The 26,899-nt window shown below is 45.4% G+C and overlaps 2 protein-coding genes across 6 annotated transcripts in view; one reads left to right on the top strand and one right to left on the bottom strand.

Moving 5' to 3' along the window:
• The first annotated feature begins 2,070 nt into the window (after positions 1-2,070).
• Positions 2,071-22,747, top strand: lrsam1 (leucine rich repeat and sterile alpha motif containing 1). Its single transcript, XM_021601737.2, has 24 exons — positions 2,071-2,729; positions 3,161-3,394; positions 4,131-4,187; positions 4,492-4,536; positions 4,730-4,807; positions 5,296-5,364; positions 5,801-5,885; positions 6,072-6,193; positions 8,443-8,533; positions 8,835-8,944; positions 9,215-9,244; positions 9,366-9,488; positions 11,438-11,577; positions 12,113-12,157; positions 12,442-12,512; positions 12,694-12,793; positions 13,182-13,269; positions 13,696-13,770; positions 14,185-14,265; positions 18,561-18,755; positions 19,053-19,184; positions 19,953-20,028; positions 20,143-20,318; positions 20,391-22,747. The coding sequence occupies exons 2-24, from the start codon at positions 3,323-3,325 to the stop codon at positions 20,511-20,513; spliced, it is 2,184 nt and encodes a 727-aa protein (XP_021457412.2). The 5' UTR covers positions 2,071-2,729; positions 3,161-3,322; the 3' UTR covers positions 20,514-22,747.
• fkbp15a (FKBP prolyl isomerase family member 15a) overlaps positions 22,628-26,899 on the bottom strand; it is a 22,710-nt gene continuing 18,438 nt past the window's right edge. For all 5 annotated transcript variants that reach the window (XM_036976825.1, XM_021601736.2, XM_021601734.2 and 2 more), the window contains 8 exons: positions 26,000-26,081; positions 25,727-25,898; positions 25,409-25,545; positions 24,929-25,066; positions 24,626-24,748; positions 24,422-24,535; positions 23,936-24,043; positions 22,628-23,716 (listed from right to left, as the gene is read on the bottom strand). In XM_036976825.1, the coding sequence (XP_036832720.1) occupies positions 23,627-23,716; positions 23,936-24,043; positions 24,422-24,535; positions 24,626-24,748; positions 24,929-25,066; positions 25,409-25,545; positions 25,727-25,898; positions 26,000-26,081 (964 nt within the window). In that variant the 3' untranslated portion in view covers positions 22,628-23,626. The remainder of the gene's footprint in view (positions 23,717-23,935; positions 24,044-24,421; positions 24,536-24,625; positions 24,749-24,928; positions 25,067-25,408; positions 25,546-25,726; positions 25,899-25,999; positions 26,082-26,899) is intronic.

The following is a 26,899-nucleotide window of genomic DNA, read 5'->3' as shown; positions in this document are numbered from 1 at the left end:
TGGCTGAGATATTAGCCTTACTACTTGCAAAAAGAATGAAAGAAGTCCTGGATGCAATTATTGATGAAACACAGTCTGGATTTATGAGGAACAGACATATTTCTAACAATGTCAGACTAGTATTAGACATACTTGACTACTCAGACCTAATAACTGAGGATAGCTTCCTATTATTTTTTTGATTTTTATAAAGCATTTGACACAGTAGAGCATCAGTTCCTCTTCCACTCCCTTGAGAGACTTGGCTTTGGGGATTTTTTCTGTAAGGCTATTAAGACTCTCTATGCAAATGGTAACAGCTCTATCAAATTGAAATATGGCACCTCGCCTAGATTTGAGTTAAAGAGAGGAATTAGGCAAGGTTGCCCTATCTCTCTGTACCTGTTTTAATTAATCACCCAACTTCTTGCAAATTCTTTAAATAATAGTCCTATACAAGATATTTCCATAGCTGGTAAACAAATTATTGTAAGCCAGCTGGCTGACGATACTACATTTTTTCTGAAAGATGCTAACCAAATTCCCATATCGATCAATGTGATACAATCATTTTCCAAAAGGATTTTAACCCTCTTAACTAAATTTTAACCCTCTTATTAAAAAAACGCAGAAGAAGCTAAATCAATGGCTACAGAGGGACTTATCTTTAAAAGATAATAACCAAGGCTGAAGGTATCTCTAGACTAACATATGGCGCTCTATCTTTATATCTTGACAGTAAAATAAACAAGGAGATAGACCAGATGCTTTTCAACTTTCTGTGGAGAAACCGTACCCATTACATTAGGAAAACTGTTGCAATGAATACTTATGAGAATGGTGGGCTGAATTTTCTGAACTTTACTACCTTAAATAATACTTTTAAGATCAATTGGATAAAACAATTCCTAAGAAGACCCACTTCTATCTGTAATTTTATTCCTCATCATGTCTTCTCTAGTTTTGGTGGCCTTAACTTCATGTTGTTTTGCAATTATAATATTGACAAAGTTCCAGTGAAATGTTCTGCTTTTCATCGGCAGGTTTTCTTGTCATGGTCCTTATAATTTATTGTCACGACTTCTGCCGAAGCCGATTCTTCTCCTTGTTCGGGCGGTGTTCGGCGGTCGACGTCACTCAGTCACAACACAAGTGCCTGGCTGCAAAAGTGCATTGTGAGCAGCAGGCGGCGGCAGCAGGCCACCTGGTAGAATGGTTTCGACGAGCCTAGGCCAATGAATATAGTTGGTCACGTATGTTTGATCTTGAACAGAATTTACAACATCAATCAACACGTCTCAATCAAAATTGTACAGCCAGAAGAACAGAAAATAGTGGGAGTCTGTACCTGAACAAATGTCAAATCATATTTTTCGCTGTGTTGGCCAGTCAATTTGAGTAACGTTATTGTGTATTCTACGTAATGACGCAGTTTTACGTTATCACGCAATGACATCACAACGTCATTTAGCAACTTTTAGCAACAAATCAACCTGCCTCTAAATTGGCAACACTGCTCCAGTCTAGTAGGTGGCGGTAATGCAAGAAATTTGGTGCCAACCGCCGTTAAACCTCATAGAAGAAGAAGGTGTTTCCACTCACTACCAAGAAAGCCTAGTGGTCGGCAGTGGGAGAAGATGGAACGAGATGGATTTTGGACGACATTATGCACATTTTCTCATCGACGAAACATTTGATCTCAATACAATTTTCTGTTCCCAAAACTAAAATATGTTATCCACAGAGTGGACTATGTTTTGTTGAATTTACCCTTTGCCAAAGTTTTACAAAATTGTGTTATTTAGGAGTGACAAGTCGAATTGTGTTATTGCACACGCGCACTTCACAGAGTATACGTTCCCTAACGGAAATATGCACATAGAAATATGTTTACTAGAACATGCCAATAGGATGTCGCTAGGCTCTGCCCACCTCCTTGCTTGTTTTGCTCACTATTTGTTCCAATTTGAAACGACGGGCTGTGGTCTATCTTGGTTTAGTTATACAAATCTTTGTCCTTATCATAATCCGATTTGTAACCCTTACAATTTAAAATGTCAACTTCAGTGGCATAGGGACGTCTGAAGGACTCCGGATAGCACGGACCCTGGACCAATGACGCATTGGTCTGGCTTCTGTGTGGGCTCTTAGACCGCGCGGTCTAAGGCACTGCATCTCAGTGCTAGAGGCATCACTACAGACACCCTGGTTCGAATCCAGGCTGTATCACAACCGGTCGTGATTGGGAGTTTCATAGGGAGGCGCTTGTCAGGGTTTCTAAATCCCCGTTCAAAGCCACTGCGAAGTCGGCTCAAAACAACAATGACTTAATTACTATTATTCTGTGTTTTCCCAAAACGCTTATATGCCTTCCCAATGAAAAATAGATAGACAATTCAAAAATGTATTTAATGTAAAAGAGATCTATGTTTATGGACGATGCACCATATTGACAAAATGACGGAGCGATGCAGATTACTGTTCGATTTGAGAGGGGCGCGCCTCTCCCCGTTTTGGCCCGGTAACGTGACCAGCCTATGCCCGGTGCCCAGCGGTTCAGCAGAATCGAATCCGCCCATTGGGCAGGACTCATTTTGACAACGGGAACACTAAACAAAAACAGACAAACAGAAGAACCATCAAATAAAAACAGCAAACTATGTCTCTATCGGAATATTGACCTGCGTACTCAACGTTATATTCAGACTCCAACTCGGATTTATCCCAAAACTAGTCGTTTCTAGTTAAAGGTTTGTCCAAAATGACTAAGCCGAAAGCTAACGTTAGTTAGCCAGTTAAATCATACATTAGAAAACTGTGGTAACTTGTTAGCTAGCTAAGGCTTGCTTACTTTAAGCAGCTAGCATACATCATTGGAAGAATTTGCTCTGTCAACCGGATTGTTGCTAGCTAAATTAGCTAGCTATACCATACAGAGGCATTCAGCTGGTTAAACTAGCTAGCTAGAAGTCCTTCTAACCTTTAGATACGACTGTAATGTTTTGTTGATACAGTAGCGTATTTTGGCAACATCACATTTTTTGTGATTTTGTTGGTTTGTGTGTTTCTGTGTCTTTATATTGTTCTTAGGCCTAACTTATGTATTGACAATAACTCCTAAACGAGAGTAAGCTGAAAACGGGTTATGTGAACCTTAACAATGTATTTTTCTGTTCTACAGTATTGGTGAGACTGATTTCTCCACACTGGTCATTTCAAACCTCAAGCCATCTGCCCTCTGCTCGGAGTTCAATACCCGAGAGGAGGGGGCACCAATTCAGCCTCATACAGACAGACAGATATATAGACAGACAGACTGGCAGAAGGACAGACAGGCATCAGGATGCCTCTGTTCTTCAGAAAGAGGAAGCCCAGTGAGGACTCCAAGAAGCGTCTGGAGTATCAACTGTGCCTGGTAAGGAACTTTATCTCTCTGTGTATGTGAGTAATCCGGGTATTGAAGTCAGCAGCACTTTTGGTTTTCATGCTCCCCCTCTTGACAGGGTCTGATTCCGACCTGGGTCACCAGGGCCTGAATTTACAAAGTGTCTCACAGTAGGGGTGCTGATCTATGATCAGGTCCCCCATGTCTTGTTCATTATGATCTAAAAAGCTGAACCGTTTCAAGTTGTTTTATAAAAACTTGAAAGGGGGAGGTGCCTTTACAAGCCTCTCTGGGTTTTCTACCTCTCCTGCACATGCTCTGTTCATTTTTCTTTAAATTCTCATCATATTGTTATGTTTTCTCTTGTGTGCAAATAAATAAAATAAAACTGATCCAAGGTCAGTACTCATACATTGTGAATATAGGCCCTGGTAAGTGGACTCTCTAACTTGGAGGGAGAAAAGAACTAGCAGTACTGCATTCCTTGAGGCCTAGATCCAAATATCACAAAAATAGGGTTTTGAATGCACATCAAACATAATAACAGTAGCTGGACAAAAGGAATGCATACAAAAAAGGGAATGTCCAAACTGCCGAAGACGATGTGGGGCAAAACATTTTTTTTTATCACCTTAAAATTGATTGAACTATCACCTTTTGGGGAGGCAAAACAATGAGTGGACATGCCCTCTTCTATGCACCAGATCAGAATACCCTCCTTGATCCATACTGACATCTTGCATTGACATCTTCTTTGTTTTGGCAGTCTAAAGAAGTAGGGGCTGGTGACATTCTGGACATCTCCGCTTGTGAGCTCACAGAGGTAAGTGTGATGTAGGTCTACAAATTTGCATAGATGTGTAGTATAGCAGGTATTAATGATAAATTAACGCTCAAGTCATGTTGTAAATGGAGGACAGGAGAATGTAAGAATCTTTTTGTGGGCTATCTTGTAGTCTAGTCAACACTAAAACTTCCACGTGTGCCTTTAAGTATACCAAGTTCTTCAAAGTAAAATCTAATCTCTGAAATGACAGCAGTACTATCAGCATCATGTAGCTATTAAAAAACATAAAAAAACATTGACATGAAGAGGAAAATATATGTCTGGTGTCCCCTCTGCTCAGGTCCCAACCAGTGCGTTCTCCATATGCAAGGTGCTACAGAAGAAGGTAAGACTACCAATTATATGTGGAAGTCTGGGTCGATAAAGGAACTTGATGAATTTAATTTAATATCACTTTCTGAATTTACTGAATGGAATTGACCTAATCTCAAGCTTGTATGTTACAAAGTGCAGAAGTGTTGCTCTTTAGAACACTGGTAAGCCAATAACATCCCTGTGTGTCTCTTTGATCTACCAAGGTCTTCATTCTCCATGGAAACCAGCTGAAGTCCATGGTGCCCAAAGGCTGTTGCATCAACTTTCTGGTCACACTAAAGGTTTGAAGACAAAACATGGCATTGGACAAAGTAGGCATTACCTAGCCTGTATAGGACACATTAGGCCTAAGCATTGCATAGGACAAAAACATCACTAAAGAAGCGAGGTATGGACAATGGGAGCATTACATTAGACACTGGTAGTATTAGATAGGGCAAGACATGTACTGGATGAGCACAAAGGACAAATCATTACGTTGGGGAAAAAAAAAACATTAGAAATTCCATTCAGTCTTTTTCAAAATGAATACCTGTTATTAGTTGATCACTATGTACATTTAGTGATATTACGAGTTGAAGGCACTAGTATTTTTTTGTTGACTAGATTTACATTTGATGAGTTGTGTTTGACCTAATAAGCATAAGGGGTTAGTTAGTCAATGACTTAACCATAATTACCTGCATGATTCAGCAAACATTCAATCGGATGACTCCTTCCAACGAGGTACATCCTTACCCTTCCCGCTCTCCCTGTCCATTTCTCATAGGTGTTGGATTTGCACGAGAACATGCTGACCGCCCTCCCTGACGATATAGGGCAACTGGCATCCCTGCAGGTCAGATCATTATACATATAATAGCCTTTCAAGCTAGAATCCTTAAATGAAACATTAAGAAATTGTGCTCCCATCCCCTGTTTCGCTAAAAAGCTGAGTGATGGTGCTGGAGAAATGTAACCACTCTCACAGTCATAGACAGAGCTATGGATGCAAGGAATGACCATCCATGACTATCAAATGTATAGTTTTAACCATAGTTTGAGGCTTTTATTCAGTGTTTGTTTACATTTACGTTGCTTACAAACATTGGAGTTAAACAAGCGTATATTTTGTGTTCCGATAGGGTACGACAGTTGAACTAAACTAATGAGGCATTTAGAAGTTATTCTTTAAGCCATTAAGGATTCTAGCTTTAATAACAGAAGGATATCAATGGAAACATACTGTACCTAAATGGATGCTCACCCGCTGCCATTTTGAATCCTCCACTTAGGTGCTGAATATAGAAAATAACCAGATCAAGGCCCTGCCGGACTCCATTGGGAATCTCAGACTTCTGCAGACCCTCAATGTGAAAGGTTTGTTTACCTTTGGTCTGAATGGGGTAGCTTTCCAGGGGAAGCCAACTTAGGAAGTATATTTTATTCAGGAAAAGGATGCATGGATTTTGACTTAGTTTGAATAGGATATGGATTTGTTGGTGTATGTGTCTGTCGGTATGGCATTGTGTGTGTGTTTGTAAAGTACTTTATCTTCCTCCATAGGTAATTGTCTAAGTCAGCTGCCTACCTCTGTGGGCCGTATGAGCAGCCTGCGCACACTTGACCTGAGTGAGAACAGTGTGAGGGAGTTACCCCGGGACCTGGCTCTGGCACGCACTCTAGAGGTGTGTGTGTGTACTTGTACATTGCCAGAAGGAATGTTGCTTATTGTAATTATAGGTCGACCGATTATTATTTTTTTCAACGCCGATACCGATTTATTGGAGGACCAAAAAAAGCCGATACCGACTAATCGTCCGATTTTAATTTAAAAAAAAAAAAAACATTTTTTTTTCAATGTTTTATTATTATTTATTTTTTTGTAATAATGACAATTACAACAATACTGAATGAACACTTATTTTAAATTAATATAATACATCAATAAAAATCAATTTAGCCTCAAATAAATAATAAAATATGTTCAATTTTGTTTAAATAATGCAAAAACAAAGTGTTGGAGAAGAAAGTAAAAGTGCAATATGTGCCATGTAAAAAAGCTACCGTTTAAGTTCCTTGCTCAGAACATGAGAACATATGAAAGCTGGTGGTTCCTTTTAACATGAGACTTCAATATTCCAAGGTAAGAGGTTTTAGGTTGTAGTTAATAAAGTATTTATAGGACTATTTCTCTCTCTACCATTTGTATTTGATATACCTTTGACTATTGGATGTTCTTATAGGCACTTTAGTATTGCTAGTGTAACAGTATAGCTTCCGTCCCTCTCCTCGCCCCTACCTGGGTTCGAACCAGGAACACATCGACAACAGCCACCCTCGAAGCATCGTTATCCATCGCTCCACAAAATCCACGGCCCTTGCAGAGCAAGGGGAACAACTACTCCAAGTCTCAGAGTGAGTGACGTTTGAACCGCTATTAGCGCGCACCCCGCTAACTAGCTAGCCATTTCACATCGGTTACACCAGCCTAATCTCGGGAGTTGATAGGCTTGAAGTCATAAACAGCGCAATGCTTGAAGCACAGCGAAGAACTGCTGGCATAATGCACAAAAGTGCTGTTTGAATGAATGCTTACGAGCCTGCTGCTGCCTACCACCGCTCAATCAGACTGCTCTATCAAATATCAAATCATAGACTTAATAATAACACACAGAAATACGAGCCTTTGGTCATGAATATGGTCGAATCCGGAAACTATCATTTCGAAAACAAAACGTTTATAATTTCAGTGAAATACGGAACCGTTCCGTATTTTATCTAACGGGTGGCATCCATAAGTCTAAATATTGCTGTTACATTGTACAACCTTCAATGTTATGTCATAATTACGTAAAATTCTGGCAAATTAGTTCGCAACGAGCCAGGCGGCCCAAACTGTTGCGTATAACCTGACTCTGCATGCAATGAACGCAAGAGAAGTGACACAATTTCACCTGGTTAATATTGCCTGCTAACCTGGATTTCTTTTAGCCAAATATGCAGGTTTAGAAATATATACTTCTGTGTATTGGTTTTAAGAAAGGCATTGGTGTTTATGGTTAAGTACAGTCGTGCAACGATTGTGCTTTTTTTCGCAAATGCGCTTATGTTAAATCATCCCCCGTTTGGCGAAGTTGGCTGTCTTTGTTAGGAACAAATAGTCTTCACACAGTTCGCAACGGGTCAGGCGGCCCAAACTGCTGCATATACCCTGACTCTGTTGCAAGAGAAGTGACACAATTCACCTAGTAAAATAAATTCATGCTAGCAGGCAATATTAACTCAATATGCAAGTTTAAAAATATATACTTGTGTATTGATTTTAAGAAAGGCATTGATGTTTATGGTTAGGTACACGTTGGAGCAACGACAGTCCTTTTTCGCGAATGCGCACCGCATCGTTTATATGCAACGCAGGACACGCTAGATAAACTAGTAATATCATCAACCATGTGTAGTTAACTAGTGATTATGTTTGATTGATTTTTAAAGATACGTTTAATGCTAGCTAGCAACTTACTTTGGCTTCCTACTGCATTTGTGTAACAGGCAGGCTCCTCGTGGAGTGCAATGAGAGGCAGGTGGTTATAGCATTTAACTAGTTAACTGTAAGGTTGCAAGATTGAATCCCCGAGCTGACAAGGTAAAAATCTGTCGTTCTGCCCCTGAACAAGGCAGTTAACCCACCGCTCCTAGGCTGTCATTAAAAATAAGAATGTGTTCTTTAACTGACTTGCCTAGTTAAATAAAGGTGTAAAAAAAAAAAAAACTGACCAAATCGGTGTTCAAAAATACAGATTTCCGATTGTTTTGAAAACTTGAAATCGGCCCTAATTAATCGGCCATTCCGATTAATCGGTCGACCTCTATTTGTAATAACACTAATTTACATTCTGTATGCTGTTAACAACCGGTCTGTGTTTTCTCACACCAGAGCCTGACCCTGGACGCTGCTCTCATGTCCTACCCCCCTGCCTCGGTGTGCACCATGGGGACTGAGGACATCCAACGGTTCCTCTGCACTGGTGAGTTAGAAAAGTACTATTAGTATAGTGTTACTCAGACAATTTTGGTGGAATTGCAATGTAGACATATGGTCCCTACTGTACTATAAAACAGTGCAGTTATTCCAGAATTTCAGGACTTCTGATTCAGACACCCCAAACAAACTTGCTCAGTTTCCAAGAAAATGGCAACAGAACATGACATAAGTATAAGGAAGTCCGTAGTCAGGCAAGAGGAAATTCAGTCAATACTCTCACTTCTACCCACTCATTTACACACTTTGTCTCATCTGTCTGTCTGTGTGTGTGTGTGTTTTGACAGAGCTGGGGGAGGAGTACTGCCCCTCGTCTCAGTTCCTGCTGCCCGTGCTGGAGAGTGACTCAGGGAAGCAGAGCCCGGACGATGTGGACAGCCTGGAGGGGGCCTGGCAGGTGAGTGCTGGCCTGGGCTGTCACCTTGCAACCATCTTAGTTCTGTGGAGCAGCAAGGGACATTTTAGAGAGGAACATGCACCAACCTTTCACAGAGCAATGAAGGAGCTCTCTCTTTCATTCTTTTACAAACAAGCACATATGAAAGCACGCACACACACCATGAGATGGACCCACACACCATGACAATCTCAATGTAATGATTTATTTTGATTATTGTCATAACTGTCTGACTGATTACACTGCTTGTTTCCCTGTCTCCATTTGCAGAGTAAGTTCAATGACTTTGAGAAGAGAAAGGTACTGTAGGAGACTTTTTAATCACATTTTATCGTCACTCAATGGTTGGTGACTCAGAGTTAATGACCGTCTCTATCACTTTCTTTCTCTGTCTCTCACACACACACACGCACACACACAGGAGCAGAAGCACCAGGAGAAACTGGCATTTGAGCGTCAGCTGGAAGAGAAGCAGAAGGAGCATCACCAGCTCATCCTCATGAACAACTCCCACAAGGAGAACATCCTGCTGTCTGTCAGACAGGTGACTGCTGGGCTCACACACACACGCACCACACAGACACAAAAGCTCTAATATAGCAACCATCACAGTCATTGTAAAGACCCTTGGAAAGCCCAAAATAATCTTTAGCGTTCAGTGGCAACCTTCATTAGAACTTCATTTAGTATAAGACTACATATTCCTTACTACAGTGTTATTCAGAGTCGGGGTCTTGACCCCTAATGGTGTGGCACAACAATATATACAGTGTCTTCGGAAAGTATTCGGTCTGATGAAACCAAGAATGAACTCTTTGGCCTGAATGCCAAGCATCACGTCTGGAGGAAACCTGGTACCATCCCTATGGTGAAGCATGGTGGTGGCAGCATCATGTTGTGGGGATGTTTTTCAGCGGCAAGGACTGGAGACTAGTCAGGATCGAGGCAAAGATGAACGGAGGAAATTACAGGGAGATCCTTGATGAAAACCTGCTCCAGAGCACTCAGGACCTCGGACTGGGGCGAAGGTTCAACTTCCAACAGGACAATGACCTTAAGCACACAGCCAAGACAATGCAGGAGTGTCTTCAGGACAAGTCTCTGAATGTCCTTGAATGGCCCAGCCAGAGCCCGGACTTGAACGCAACCGAACATCTCTGGAGAGACCTGAAAATAGCTGTGCAGCAATGTTCTCCATCCAACCTGACAGAGCTTGAGAAGATCTGCAGAGAAGAATGGAAGAAAGTCCCCAAATACAGGTGTGCCAAGCTTGTAGTGTCATACCCAAGAAGACTCAAGACTGTAATCGCTACCAAAGGTGCTTCAACAAAGTACTGTTGTGTCTGAGTACTTATGTAAGTTTGATATTGCAGTTCATAAATTAGCAAAAATGTCTATAAACCAGTTTTTGCTTTGACATTATAGGGTATTGTGTGTAGATTGATGAGGGGGGAAAAAACGAATACATTTTATGATAAGGCTGTAACTTGACAAAATGTGGAAAAAGTTAAGGGGTCTGAATACTTTCCGAAGGCACTGTTTATTGAGTAAATGTATTTATTGGTTTCTTTACATTTTGATAAGAGATGTTATTTGTTGACGTAAAATCGAATTGTACCGATTTTTAAGATTGTGTCATTAGATTTGGGGTGAAGTCGCAAGAAATTCTTGGGGGAAAAAATGGGGTCACTAGAACTCTAGCAGAAGAAATGGGTTCCCTGCTGAAAAAGTTTCAATATCACTGCCCTATTACTATATGTCAGATAATGTTGAGTTGAGCTGGCCAATCCTTTACTCCCTGCCTCGGCACTTCTCTTCCCCTCTACAGGTCATATCTTGATGAAGGCATTTGCTGAAACGTGTTGGGTTTAATAATGTTTTTTTTTTTTTTCAAAGCAGACTTCCATTGTCCTATTAAAAGTTGACATACACGGCCGCGACCGGGAGGTCCGTGGGGCGACGCACAATTGGCCTAGCGTCGTCCGGGTTAGGGAGGGATTGGTCGGTAGGGATCTCCTTGTCTCATCGCGCACCAGCGACTCCTGTGGCGGGCCGGGCGCAGTGCGCGCTAGCCAAGGTTGCCAGGTGCACGGTGTAGCCTCCGACACGTTGGTGCGGCTGGCTTCCGGGTTGGATGCGCGCTGTGTTAAGAAGCAGTACGGCTGGTTGGGTTGTGTATCGGAGGACGCATGACATTCAGCCTTCGTCTCTCCCGAGCCCGTACGGGAGTTGTAGCAATGAGACAAGATAGTAGCTACTACAACAATTGGATACCACGAAATTGGGGAGAAAAAGGGGTAAAATTCAAAAAAAAAGAAGAAGAAGGAAAAAAAAAGTTGACATACAATAATTGATTTATTTGGTGCATTTCCCCAGATATTATTTATTTTTGCTGTCACAGTACACAGCAGCGCCTCTGTAGCACTTCAGGGTAAAGTGCCTTGCTCAAGGGCACAACGGCGGTAGGTAGTCATGTCTTCTCCCCCTCTCCAGGAACAGGAGCGTCTGGAGCTAGGCGTGTCAGTGCAGCAGAGGTTCCAGGAGGTTGAGAGGCAGAGGATTCTGGGTAAGGTCCGCCAGGCCGAGACGGGCATCGCTAACCGCATCAACAACCTGCTACTGGACAACAAACGGTGAGGACTAGCGAGAGAGAGCGAGGAGGAGGGGGAGTGGGTTGAGCACGTTTGCCAGGTTTACTCGTAATAAAAGTGGACAATGAGATGCAGAAAAAGGAGACGTGTTCAAGATTCTAAAAATAATGGATGATGACATTTGTTGACATGTATCATTAATCTTGATCTTGTGGTCTTGGTCTTGAGACCACATAAATGCAGTCTGGGTCTCCGTCTCAGTTAATGGTCTCAAACAAGACCATGTTGTTGGTACTAAATTTTACCCAATACATATTTTTGTCAGTGTTCTGTGGCTAAATAGGGGTGACATAGCACACAATTGCCAGGGTACCTTGGTTCACTAATGTGGCAGCTGGGCACTAGGCTCTGCATCCAAATGGCACCCTATTCCCTATGTAGTGTACTACTTTTGACCAAGAGAAGTGCACTATATAGGGTGCCATTTGGACTGCAACTTGGGTCTTGAGGCTGGGCGTGGGTCTCAAGCGCTCTAGGCTTAACTCCCATCTCTGATTGTTTGTGTGTGTCTTTTCAGACAAAGAAAGAGTTCAGAGTTTCTCCAACAGTTGGAGCAGGACCGGTAAGTGGGAGAGAGCCTTTCTTATCGATCCACCCTTACTGGATCAATCCATCTATGATCCTAGAAGCTAAAAAGATTACAGCTCTTTCGCTGACTGAGGTACTCTACAATCTGACTCATATTCCAAATAGAATGACTATTTACGAACAGTGCCAAATGGAAGCTGCAGGCCAGAATTTCCTTCTAGAATACATATTAAAATTTCAAAAAATATTACAACGGAATACTGCTGAAAAAGAATTGTTGCAGTGTGAGATGTCTTTTTTTTCCATTATTCTGTGCAGTATACGGATGGAGCATCTGACGGCCATCACACAAGAAGAGACCAACTCACTCAGGAAGAGAGAGGTAGCAGGTGAGCATGGGAAATGTAGTCTCCAAGAAAAAGTCCAGAGCAAGTTTGGAAGGAGGGCAATGTGGATTGAAGCTATAACCTCTGAACGGATTGCAGTTAGCATAAGGAATGGGGTCTCTCAAAGTCTTACCTTTGTTTTTCCTTTGTCTCCTCTCTCTCTTGTCTCTCTTTCTTTCTCCAGTGGCCATGCAGAAGATGTTGTCAGAGAGCTGCTCTATGCGTCTGATGCAGGAAGCCAGTGACTCACGCAGACAGAGTCTGGTCTCTGAGGCCTGCAGGAGGTCAGTACACACAGACAGACACACACGTTTGTTTTACTATCCTTGTGGGGACCAAACAATTGATTCCCTTCCAAAAATCTATTTTCCTAATCCTAATTTTAACCCTAACTCTTAATTCTAATCCTAACCCTAAACATAACCCCAGTCTAAAATAGCTTTTTTTCCTTGTGGGGACTAGTGAAATTCTAGTCAGAATTTTTCTTGTTTTACTGTCCTTGAGGACTTCTGGTCCCCATAAGGATAGTAAAACCAAAGCACGCACACACACACCACATGCTTTATCAATGAGATATTGTTTGGTGTAGTTCTCTTTGAGCACTTTATTTTTGTAGGAGGTTCCTGATTAGAAACGCATTTCCACCTTGCTTCCTCTCTCCTCTCGTCGTAGTCTGGAGAGTCAGGACAGGAAGTTCGATCAGGTGCTTTCGCTCCAGCAGCTAGACAAATCCAAAGCCATCGCTTGTATCCTACAGGAGGTAAAATATATATTTACTGCTCTGTGCATCACAAACCGATAGATAGTAAACAAAGATTTACAATGTTTTCACAAGCTAGTGAGAATGTCTAGTGTTACATGAAACACTTGGTACTGACATCGCACTTTGGTAAGGTTGGATCATACGTTGGAAAGAGTATAGAAACAGGTAGCCGACTAAACTCAACTCCACGATTTAGAGTTGAGCGGTGACTGGTGGTGGTCAGGCTGGACATTGTCCTGTGTAAATGCAGGCTATTCTTTGGTTGCTGAAAGTTTTTGATAAAACAACATCATTCTATGTGATGTTACATCTCTAGTTTGCCCACACAAGTTGCCACTCAACTCCATTGTAAATCGTGGAAAACAAGGAAACCCAGCCCAGTTGAAATAGCTGACATTAGTTACTCTCTGTGGCCCTCTACAGGAGGAGATGCAGAAGGCAGCCTTCCAGGCACTGCAGCTGCAGAAGGACAGTGTGCACGGCTACATCCAACAACAGGTACCTGTGGTAACACACCGTCAACATGCATTCAGTATGAATTCACTGTCATTCGATATACACAGATCTATAGACCCTGGACGACATTATTTATTTGTAATCATTTTTGGACATCTCCACTATGACGTCTGTATCATTCAATCACACACGTTGAATATCAAGGTTTAGACAAACTTTAGGCTGTAGAAACCAACTGGGAGTGCAGGCTTTTGTTCCAGCCCATCACTAACTAACAGCTGATCCCTCCCAGCCTTTTCTGTTGTTTTTATGTTTGGGGAAGACTGCATGTCTGAAGGTAGAATCATGCGGTTTCCATTAATCCCAGTGCTTTTTGCATTACATGCCATCATCCCCCTACCGAGTTTGCTGCCGGAGCCTCCAGCTCACCTCCCTGTTATGTTCATATGTTTCTAGATCAGGCTAATAGAAGGAGAGTTAATGCAGCTGACTAAACTGGAGGTTAAGAGACACAATCTGGACGCTGAGAACCTGCAGGTACGTCATAGATATAAGCAAATAGTTTGACATCACTGACATGTAGCCTAGCGGTTAAGAGCGTTGCTGGTTGCAGGTTCGAATCCCTGAGCCGACTACGTGAAAATCTGTCGATGCCCTTAAGTAAAGCACTTAACCCAAATTGCTTCTCTAAGTCGTTCTAGATAAAGAGTGTCTGCTAAATTACGACATTATGTCATGACTATTTTACATACACTACAAAACTAGATCCCCCTCGCTTCTATCCGGTCCCTACCCCGGCTTCTATCCGGTCCCTACCCCGGCTTCTATCCAGTCCCTACCCCGGCTTCTATCCTCGCCCTACCCCGGCTTCTATCCTCGCCCTACCCCGGCTTCTATCCGGACCCTACCCCGGCTTCTATCCTCGCCCTACCCCGGCTTCTATCCTCGCCCTACCCCGGCTTCTATCCGGACCCTACCCCGGCTTCTATCCTCGCCCTACCCCGGCTTCTATCCTCGCCCTACCCCGGCTTCTATCCGGTCCCTACCCCGGCTTCTATCCGGTCCCTACCCCGGCTTCTATCCGGACCCTACCCCGGCTTCTATCCTCGCCCTACCCCGGCTTCTATCCTCGCCCTACCCCGGCTTCTATCCAGTCCCTACCCCGGCTTCTATCCTCGCCCTACCCCGGCTTCTATCCTCGCCCTACCCCGGCTTCTATCCTCGCCCTACCCCGGCTTCTATCCGGACCCTACCCCGGCTTCTATCCTCGCCCTACCCCGGCTTCTATCCTCGCCCTACCCCGGTTTCTATCCTCGCCCTACCCCGGCTTCTATCCTCGCCCTACCCCGGCTTCTATCCTTGCCCTACCCCGGCTTCTATCCTCGCCCTACCCCGGCTTCTATCCTGTCCCTACCCCGGCTTCTATCCTGTCCCTACCCCGGCTTCTATCCTGTCCCTACCCCGGCTTCTATCCTGTCCCTACCCCGGCTTCTATCCTGTCCCTACCCCGGCTTCTATCCGGTCCCTACCCCGGCTTCTATCCGGTCCCTACCCCGGCTTCTATCCGGTCCCTACCCCGGCTTCTATCCGGTCCCTACCCCGGCCTCTATCCGGTCCCTACCCCGGCCTCTATCCGGTCCCTACCCCGGCCTCTATCCGGTCCCTACCCCGGCTTCTATCCGGTCCCTACCCCGGCTTCTATCCTCGCCCTACCCCGGCTTCTATCCGGTCCCTACCCCGGCTTCTATCCGTCCCTACCCCGGCTTCTATCCTCGCCCTACCCCGGCTTCTATCCTCGCCCTACCCCGGCTTCTATCCGGACCCTACCCCGGCTTCTATCCTCGCCCTACCCCGGCTTCTATCCTCGCCCTACCCCGGCTTCTATCCTCGCCCTACCCCGGCTTCTATCCTCGCCCTACCCCGGCTTCTATCCTGTCCCTACCCCGGCTTCTATCCTGTCCCTAACCCGGCTTCTATCCGGTCCCTACCCCGGCTTCTATCCGGTCCCTACCCCGGCTTCTATCCGGTCCCTACCCCGGCTTCTATCCGGTCCCTACCCCGGCTTCTATCCGGTCCCTACCCCGGCCTCTATCCGGTCCCTATCCCGGCCTCTATCCGGTCCCTACCCCGGCCTCTATCCGGTCCCTACACCGGCCTCTATCCGGTCCCTACCCCGGCCTCTATCCGGTCCCTACCCCGGCTTCTATCCGGTCCCTACCCCGGCTTCTATCCTCGCCCTACCCCGGCTTCTATCCGGTCCCTACCCCGACTTCTATCCTCGCCCTACCCCGGCTTCTATCCTCGCCCTACCCCGGCTTCTATCCGGACCCTACCCCGGCTTCTATCCTCGCCCTACCCCGGCTTCTATCCTCGCCCTACCCCGGCTTCTATCCGGTCCCTACCCCGGCTTCTATCTGGTCCCTACCCCGGCTTCTATCTGGTCCCTACCCCGGCTTCTATCCGGTCCCTACCCCGGCCTCTATCCTGTCCCTACCCCGGCCTCTATCCGGTCCCTACCCCGGCCTCTATCCGGTCCCTACCCCGGCTTCTATCCGGTCCCTACCCCGGCTTCTATCCGGTCCCTACCCCGGCTTCTATCCTCGCCCTACCCCGGCTTCTATCCTCGCCCTACCCCGGCTTCTATCCTCGCCCTACCCCGGCTTCTATCCGGTCCCTACCCCGGCTTCTATCCGGTCCCTACCCCGGCTTCTATCCGGTCCCTACCCCGGCTTCTATCCTCGCCCTACCCCGGCTTCTATCCTCGCCCTACCCCGGCTTCTATCCTCGCCCTACCCCGGCTTCTATCCTCGCCCTACCCCGGCTTCTATCCTGTCCCTACCCCGGCTTCTATCCTGTCCCTACCCCGGCTTCTATCCGGTCCCTACCCCGGCTTCTATCCGGTCCCTACCCCGGCTTCTATCCGGTCCCTACCCCGGCTTCTATCCGGTCCCTACCCCGGCTTCTATCCGGTCCCTACCCCGGCCTCTATCCGGTCCCTACCCCGGCCTCTATCCGGTCCCTACCCCGGCCTCTATCCGGTCCCTACCCCGGCCTCTATCCGGTCCCTACCCCGGCTTCTATCCTCGCCCTACCCCGGCTTCTATCCTCGCCCTACCCCGGCTTCTATCCGGTCCCTACCCCGACTTCTATCCTCGCCCTACCCCGGCTTCTATCCTCGCCCTACCCCGGCTTCTATCCGGACCCTACCCCGGCTTCTATCCTCGCCCTACCCCGGCTTCTATCCTCGCCCTACCCCGGCTTCTATCCGGTCCCTACCCCGGCTTCTATCTGGTCCCTACCCCGGCTTCTATCTGGTCCCTACCCCGGCTTCTATCCGGTCCCTACCCCGGCCTCTATCCTGTCCCTACCCCGGCCTCTATCCGGTCCCTACCCCGGCCTCTATCCGGTCCCTACCCCGGCTTCTATCCGGTCCCTACCCCGGCTTCTATCCGGTCCCTACCCCGGCTTCTATCCTCGCCCTACCCCGGCTTCTATCCTCGCCCTACCCCGGCTTCTATCCGGTCCCTACCCCGGCTTCTATCCGGTCCCTACCCCGGCTTCTATCCGGTCCCTACCCCGGCTTCTATCCGGTCCCTACCCCGGCTTCTATCCTCGCCCTACCCCGGCTTCTATCCTCGCCCTACCCCGGCTTCTATCCTCGCCCTACCCCGGCTTCTATCCTCGCCCTACCCCGGCTTCTATCCTGTCCCTACCCCGGCTTCTATCCTGTCCCTACCCCGGCTTCTATCCGGTCCCTACCCCGGCTTCTATCCGGTCCCTACCCCGGCTTCTATCCGGTCCCTACCCCGGCTTCTATCCGGTCCCTACCCCGGCTTCTATCCGGTCCCTACCCCGGCCTCTATCCGGTCCCTACCCCGGCCTCTATCCGGTCCCTACCCCGGCCTCTATCCGGTCCCTACCCCGGCCTCTATCCGGTCCCTACCCCGGCTTCTATCCTCGCCCTACCCCGGCTTCTATCCTCGCCCTACCCCGGCTTCTATCCTCGCCCTACCCCGGCTTCTATCCGGTCCCTACCCCGGCTTCTATCCTCGCCCTACCCCGGCTTCTATCCGGACCCTACCCCGGCTTCTATCCTCGCCCTACCCCGGCTTCTATCCTCGCCCTACCCCGGCTTCTATCCTCGCCCTACCCCGGCTTCTATCCTCGCCCTACCCCGGCTTCTATCCTCGCCCTACCCCGGCTTCTATCCTCGCCCTACCCCGGCTTCTATCCGGTCCCTACCCCGGCTTCTATCCGGTCCCTACCCCGGCTTCTATCCGGTCCCTACCCCGGCTTCTATCCGGTCCCTACCCCGGCTTCTATCCGGTCCCTACCCCGGCCTCTATCCGGTCCCTACCCCGGCCTCTATCCGGTCCCTACCCCGGCCTCTATCCGGTCCCTACCCCGGCTTCTATCCTCGCCCTACCCCGGCTTCTATCCTCGCCCTACCCCGGCTTCTATCCTCGCCCTACCCCGGCTTCTATCCGGACCCTACCCCGGCTTCTATCCTCGCCCTACCCCGGCTTCTATCCGGTCCCTACCCCGGCTTCTTTTCTTGAATATTCTACCTTGGTTTAGCCCCTCCATGTCATTCTGCCATGAGTACATTTCATGCCTCTTATTTGAAGAGGACAGGGTGTGGGCATTGAGCATGGATAAGATATTACACAGCATTATGCATGACGGTATGTGACTAATTATTCGTATAGATTGGGATTATTATACAAATATTATCTTATTTTCTCTGGTGAACTCTATTAGGCAGGTTAGTGAGGTTTAGACAAACTTGCATGAGAAACTGCCAGTGTCCTCTGACGTGTGCGTGCACGCAGGAGGTGCTGTGGGAGCAGCGATCGGCTCTCAGTGACCTGCTGCAGCAGCTGCTGAAGGAGAAGGACCAGAGAGAGGTGGAGCTGAGACAGGTCCTCCAGGAGATGGAGCTGAAGAGTGACTCCAACCAGCAGAACTACTGGCTGATCCAGTACCAGAGGCTGCTGGACGCCAAGCCTCTGTTGCTACGCATGCAGGTAGGTACACTACCTTATACCACCATAATACACCACCTGTGTGGCTGTTGGTAGAGCATGCACTTGCAGCACCAGGGTTGTGGGTTCGATTCCCGCTGGGGCAGCCCATTCAATAAAGTCGTGTAGCATCTGCTAAATGGCGTATGTTATTTTTATATTACCAAAAATTATACATGGAATAAATTCCAAAGCATTGAGTTTTTTTAATGAAGAATAATGTCCCTGGATAATTTTTTGAATGTTGTCCCCCTCCTCAAAGATATTGAATTGACCTAAACTCTTCTTTCTCTGTCTCAGGAGGTTGGTGTGGAGAGTGACCTTGTCAGTCTGCTGTGTAAGCTGTCAGCCCAGCACTATCTCCCCATCATGGCCCACCACAGAGTCACTTCCGAGGCCCTGCGCCACATGACCACCAAAGACCTCCGCAAGGTGTGTAAAAATGAAGTTTGTGTCATGGAATCAACACAGACATGGCAATTCCATAACATGGCAATTATTTTCACAAGCATTTCGCTACACTCGCATTAACATCTGCTAACCATGTGTATGTGACAAATAAAATTTGATTTGACATGTTTTAAAGGTGCTACACATAGGATATTTCTGCATTGTAATTTCAGAAAATGTCCATAATATATCTGTAGTTATAGTGGAACGATAGTGTTTCACAGTATTCCTTACCTGCCAGTGTTGTGATTGGCTGTGATATTTGCCTATTGATTTCTCCTGCCGGAGTGGCATCTGTTGTCAAACTGGGAAAAATGTTCTGACTTTGAGGCTGTGTTATCTAGTGGAATTGGTCATTTCCTGGTTGCTAAAATTCTACACTGTTCTTTCAGTTTGTGAGAAAACGATCACAGAATAGTGTAGGGAGTCATTGTACCATCTAAATCGCTGTGAAACATATTTAATAACAAAAAATGTGTTTACAGCTGGTGGACTAAAACTGTAAGCAACTTTTGGTTTTGGTTCACCAGCTTCAAAGAGCTGTAAAAACACTTTTTTTGTTATTTAAAAGATATTACACTGCGATTTAGGTCGTACACTTCAGTGCTTGTTCTCTCAAACTAAAGTTGAGTGAACAGTGTAGAATTTTGAAACATTTTCTGGAGAAAAAAAAGAATGTGTCGCACCTTTTTAATGTCAGTGTGTTCATATGATTGTGTCCCCCCCCCCCCCCCTCTGCTTTTCTCCCAGCTGGGAATCAATGAGATGGGTATCCAGAAGGCTCTTCTCAACTGGGCCAGGGAGCAGCCCACCACGCCTTCTGAAGGTACGCACACTCTGCTTTAAACAAGTCACCTACTGCACTATTGGGTGATAGAATGTGCTACAAATGCATTTGTTATCCATTACTGTGTCACCTAATTCTCTCCCTCTCCCCCAGGGGCCTGCAAGGCCGATCCTCAGGAAGAGGAAGCTGTCCCGTCACCATCTTCTCTGCCCAGCGCCCCCGGCGAGACACCCACCTCCACCCCTCCACTGACCCCCATCAACCCCTCAGCCCCCAGCCTCATAGATGGCCCGGGTAGCTCAGAGTGTGTGGTGTGCATGGAGACAGGGGTAAGCAGGCAGACATTCAGACACTCCAGTTATTGTATTCTGTCTCCCTCTCATTGTGTGTCTCTCTCTCAGTCTCAGGTAATCTTCCTGCCCTGTGGCCACGTGTGCTGTTGCCAGATGTGCAGCGATGCCCTCCAGACCTGCCCCTTGTGTCGCAGCAACATCGCCCAGCACCTACGCCTCTACCACGGCTAAAGGGACCTTCTTTCCAACCCTCTGAGGCCTCAATGTGGCCTTGGAGAGCCACAAGCACTCTACCTGCAGGCTTTTGTTCCAGCACTCACTTCGTCTTATGCCTGGCAATATCTGCAACTCTTATCATACAAGTCTAGGAAATAGCCTGTTTTCTCATCTTTAACTCTGTCTACCAAGTCACTTTTTTATTCACATTTTGTGACCCAAAAGGGACAAGGTCAATCAATGACTGTTAGGTGTGGTGGGGGGTAGATGTCTTGCCTTAGTGAAATAACTGTCTGAGGGACTGTACCTTTGCTCACTCCTCTCTTCATAGTTGAAATAGTGGTTGGCCACCCTTTAAAATGCATCATCATACATATCTATGCGCATCCATCCAATGGTAACCAATGACACTTTTCTGATCTCTCTCTCTTTCTCCATTCAAGTGCTCTTATAGTCAGTCATTTGTAAACATAGCATGCTACAGGTTATAGGAAACGTATATTGTACGGAATGATACCATCAAACAATCTGAGTGTTAAAAATATGCTGAATATGAAGACATTTAATGATATTCAATTCGAAATTGTAATGTTGTGATGTAAGTGTTATGTTCCTTTGCTGGTTATGTGATCACTTTCAACTTGTGTGTGTATTCAGCTTCTGAATGTGTTCTCTTGGTTGGTTCAATAGACGCTATCATACTCTCTCCTAGCATTTGCCACAGTAGATCACCTATATGTACTGTCAATGGCTTTTCACGCACTGAGCCGAGCTGAACTGGGCTGGGCCCGGTTTCCCAAAATCATCTTGTGGCTAAATGAATCGTAAGAACCTTCGTAGGAGCGTTGTTTCCCAAAACCATCGTTACTAAAGATGCACTTAACGCTTGTTATTTAACGGTAGCCTCAGACCACTTGTAGAACAGCTAAGTGCGTCGTAATTTTTTTTTGCCCTTTCAGTTTATACACGATCTACGGATGTTTACCTGTGACCGCCGATAAATACAAAGTTGCCAATGTCTTTGCAATTGTTACATACACGCGAATGATACAAATTAAAACCGAGATGTGTTGGCTAAATAGGCCAATATGTAAATCAATTTCATGTTAATTCCATCGAGTTATATTTTGCTCATTTTAGTGCTGTCTAATTTTCCTCCATTGAATGTATAACGTGCGCACTGATGTTCCAAAGCTACGACTGTGCATTATTATAGGATAGCCTCAACATTGGAATAAGCCGTCTCAATATTTGCAGCCATATGGTGATATTTCGGAGCTGATCCGTCGTCGTATTGTGGAACAATTTGAATGGAGAAAGCTGATCCAAGGGCAGCACTGCCTTTGTTTCGACACCACCAGTATAAAAAAATGCTCCAACGACGCACTTAGTGAATGTTCCCAATGTAGTGCTTTGGGAAACATGAGATTTCTTCGGTCGTTATAGGAACGATCCATCGTTAAAAACATTCGTAAACTTAAATTGCATCGCTATCGGGAAAACCCGGGGCCTGGTCTGGTTAGGCGTCTACCATGTCATAAGAAAATCTCTGGTTAGGTTTGGCAAACTTGTGTGAAAAGAGTATCAGTGTCAGGTACATGATCACTTAAAGCTGCTCTAGAATGTAAATATATACAGAAAAATGTATAGAATATATCCTTTAATTTGTATGCAGTCAAATATAATAGTTACACTGCAAACAATAGCATGTTATACACACCTGTTTAATATTTACTTATTGCATAGATTGATATACACTATTGGAAGGAAACTGAACAAACGAAATGGGCAGATAAAATATATGTGGGTGTCATTTGATGCAGTGGGCATAGCCTGGCACCTAGCCTCGATGGAAACCATATCGCTAATTTAAGATTATCACATGGTCAGGCTTCCAGCCTCAGATTTATGCCTGCATCGCTCTCGGTCTTCTATGCATTAAATGCTGAACTTTCTAGATGTTAAACCACTTCAGTCTATTTCATGTATACTTCTTTCATTCCAGTGTTGGTAAGTATGGGTTGTCATCACTTAGGTAACACTCCGTATCCTGCTATAATGACCATAGGAATTCATGCATTAAAAGAAGGCATGTTTATATAGCCTTGCTTATATTGAATTATTTCATGCCATGCATGTCACTTTATGACAATGTTATTGCAGGATACGTGGAGTAACGGTTACCGCCACTTCTCTTCACTGGTAGTTTGATGGAAAAACCCTATGCAAATAAAATCTGCTCTACCATTTTCTTGGTTTGTGATTTGACAGTGCATTATCTTAGTCGCTTAATGCACTGACATTTATTTAATAAAATGTAAACTACATTTTGATAGTACTCTGGTTGCAAATCAAACATGCGAAAGTTCGTTTTGATCATTTAATTCAGACATGAATTCCTGAACTACAAGACGAAAAACAAATGTTTTATGAAGTTGTAGGGATGAGGCTTGTAAAACAAATATTTTGTAGCTGCCCAGAACATACGGTGTTATACTGTCCAAGAAAATCTCACTTTCAAAAGTTAATATTGTTAACTCAAACCAAAATAAGGTGTAGTCTAAGGCACTGCATCTTAGTGCTAGAGGCATCATTACAGACCCTGGTTAAATTTCAGGCTGTATCACAACTGGCCGTGATTGAGAGTCCCAATTGGCCCAGCGTCGTTAGGGTTTAGCCAGGGTAGGCCGTTTAAATAAAAATGATTTTTTAAAAATGAATAAACATGGTATAAAACAAATGTGGACATTAATAAATGCATTTGTATAGCTTCCAAAATCTTTAAAAAAAAAACAATGGTGGGGGAGATACAACTTCCAACTACTTTGATTGGTCAATTTGGACTGCGAGAGGCTGTACTTGACAAGACATTTCCTCAATAAGAACCATGAGAGATGATGGTGTTGGGCCATTCTCTGAGCCAGACTAAGCCTTAGAAGGTGTTTCTTCTCTGGATGTACTTGGTGTGTCTTCAGCCTTGTTTTCTAGGCCTTCCGAATTGATGGACTCTTCCTCCACTTGAGCCTCAGACCACAAGGACCTAACAATAGAGGTCCAGGCTGTCTGAGTAACTCCACTGTCCTCTTCTTCTTGTATTGATCCATCTCTTTATCATCATCCCTCCTATTTTACTCCACAGCTCTTGTCCATTTCTCCTCCTCTTCTACCTTTTCTTCTTCCTCTGGATTGTGGGCTGTTAGCAGTTCCAGGGTGACACTCTGTAGGATGGGGAGCGTTAACACAACATTTTCCTTGTTTACATTAACAACATGCTCAATGTCATACTCTGGATTCAAATTACTGGTGCAGGACAACCCATGGTGTTAAAAGGATTATCATGGGCACCACCCGTAAGCAGCGATTATCAACTGTTGGTGCAGCCTCACTATCTGCAGGGCAATGTGAAATGGAAACACCAGGTATTGGTTGCACTGTACCTTGATGGTGCTAAGTATGACTCCTAGGACATCGCTTCCTTGGTATGACTGGTGCAGGCCGAACTCCCCTCTCAGAGAATGGAACACTCCGTTCATCACTCTCTTCACCTGGAGGGAACACACGTAAACCATTGAAACAATCACTGATCAGAGAGATGTAGGAATGAGAGCAATATAGAAGGTGGAAGTCAATTTCTCTTGGTGTTGCTCATTGGAGTAGTTTGTTAGAGCAAAGGTAGATTTTTAATTTAAACACCCACCCACCAAAAGTCTGCTTTCTCTACTCCTGTATTTCTGGGGACATTTTAGTTTTTGCCCAAGCACTAAACACCTGATTCCACTAATTAAAGGTTTGATGAGGTGATTAGTGGAATCAGGTGTATAGTGCTAGGGACAAACTAAAATGGTGGGTCCCCAGGACCAGGATTAAGAAACACTACTCCAATCATGTACAGACTAGTCTGAGGTGAATGTTGGAACACTCACCTGTTCTGCCATTGCATCCTGATTGGGCTGCTGGGCATGCCTCTTCTCCTGCTCAACCAATAGCATTTCTAGCTGCTTCCTGGTGGTTTCTGCCCTGCTCTGTGCTGCCATATACTGAGAGCGAGAGAGCATTGGAATTCAACTGTTTGAATCGTTTACATTTCCTAATGTTTAGGGAGTGTGTACACTCAGTATGTCCTTCACCTGTTCCTGTAGTTCTGACAGTGTCCTGGCCAGAATGTCTCTCTGCTGTGTGATTTCTGCTAGCTCATGGCTATGTAGTTCCTTCTCATACCCACCTTGCTGCCCGTCCACATCCAGAACCACCTTTAGATAAACACACGTTTAAAGCCTGCAGGTTTTATGCTTTATATAATGTTAAGCATTATTATATGCAAATAATTATTCATAATAATGTTGTGTATGTAGCAACATTTCAACTGATATGGCTGGTATTTAGTCTGGATCATTGTGTGTGTGTGAGAGAGAGAGTGTGTGTGTGTATACCTGTTCCCCCTGATCTACTTCTCCTCTCCTGGCCCTCAAGTGGTCAGTTTCCTTCTGGCTGCTTCTCCTCGCCTCCTCCACCTCCTCAGACAGACGCTGATGCTCACACTGCCACCTCCTCTTCCTCTCCGACAGCATCTGACAGAGACCGACAGTGTTACAAGATCAAGACCAAAGTGTAATTCCCATTCTCTTCCGTGCAGTGTGAGGGGGACTCCGACAGAGGTTATACCTCTTCCCACTCAATGAATTAAAAACATTGGATTAGTATGAATGAGGAGTGAGTGAAAGGGAGCACACTTTGGGAACAAGGGGTATATTCAGAATTGGGTAAGTGTACTATATTCTATAGAAGAAATGTCAGGGGATTATTTTTTATACCAAACAGTTATTAGAAGAATACTGGCACCATGTGGGACAGTGGTATTGCAGCCTGATAATACCCATTGGTCCAGCCTGCTCATCTCCAAAGACACACACCTTGTCCAGGTTGCCTTTCCCAGCCCTCAGGTCCTGTAGCTCCTCCTCCGTGTTGGTGATTGTCAGCTGAATCTCTTTATGTTTCAGTTTCTCTGTATGCCACTGGGCCTGCACCCTCCCCTCCCCCTTCCTTAGCCCTGTACGGACACACACACACACACACCTCTTTAGTTAGCATGGTGTAATGACCCAATAGAACATTCCCAAAAGTTTAAACCCTGCCCACCCAGCACGCTGGACACAACTCAAAAGATATTCAAAATTGTGTAGTCTCTCAAATAAACAGATCCAAGTGCAGTGGTTCTGCCAGTCCTGTACCTTCTACTAGTCTCTCTAATGAGCTGAACTGAGTACAGTGGCTGTCCCTGTCTTGCAGGACTTGGCTGAGCTGGGTCTGCAGGTCAGAGACAGAGCGCTGCAGAGAGGACGACTCCAGCTGAAGCTTGGAGACCAGGGTGGAGGAGGCGGCTAGGTACTCTGTCAGGTGCGGCTGAGATGGAGAGAGAGGTGGGGGGAGGGACTTAAGTGTGTGTGCATATGAGACTCTCCTGCGCTGTGTGAGTGTAGTAAGTTTCCTCTGTTCTTTCCTACCTTGTCCTGCTCTGCCTCCAGCAGGCTGGTCTGGTCCTGTTGGTTGCTGGTCTTCAGCACGTCTTTCCTCTGTTCCATACACCTGTCACACACACCATCTTGTTTATAGCTCAGGATGTCTACAGATTCACATTCTATCTTCCCGTTGTTTTATTTGCTTGGAAATACTGTGTAACCTTACCCTAGCATTCACAGCGGCTAAGAAATGCATTGCCATTAATTGGAAGGCTGGTTTCCTCCCACAATGGGAAGGTAGAAATGCCATGACCCACTACATTTGATTTATTACCAGATTAAGAGTATACCAGGTGACTTTCATAAGGTGTGGAGGCCTTGTATTGAATACCGTAAGACAAAAGGAGTCGGTATTAAAAACATACCCATGTCAGGGTGGATACCTCTTTAGGCCACTCTGTCCTGGCCCCGGGGGTCTACCGTCCTGTGGATTGTCACTCTGGCTCTGGCCTAGTACACATGTTTCACTAAGATCCTGAAGTGTGGGTGTGTTAGGTTTGGGGTGCTGCATGGCGGTGGACCCCTAGGGACAAACTTCTATTGGTGTAAGTAATGAGAGTTCTACATTATCCTCATGAGATGAATCATATGGAGGTGGAGGTGTTGATGTGTGTACATGTAAACTATGAGTATGTTTATTTTTTTTCAACTTTGGTTTCCAAACCTTTTCCTTGGCAAATTATAAATAAATTGACTGTGATATGTATGAATTGTAATATATTTCCTGTTAAAATAAAATATTTTTATACAGTACCAGTCAAAAGTTTGTACACACCTACCCAGGATTTAAAAAAAATATATATTTTCTACATTCTAGAATAATAACACATATGGAATAATGTACTAACCAAAAAAAGTGTTTAACAAATCAAAATATATTTTAGA

Source organism: Oncorhynchus mykiss, chromosome 5, assembly GCF_013265735.2.
Source record: "Oncorhynchus mykiss isolate Arlee chromosome 5, USDA_OmykA_1.1, whole genome shotgun sequence".
In the NCBI taxonomy this organism is placed as follows: Eukaryota; Metazoa; Chordata; class Actinopteri; order Salmoniformes; family Salmonidae; genus Oncorhynchus; species Oncorhynchus mykiss.
Note: the sequence above shows the minus strand (reverse complement) of the source record. Positions and strands in the feature narration are given on the sequence as shown.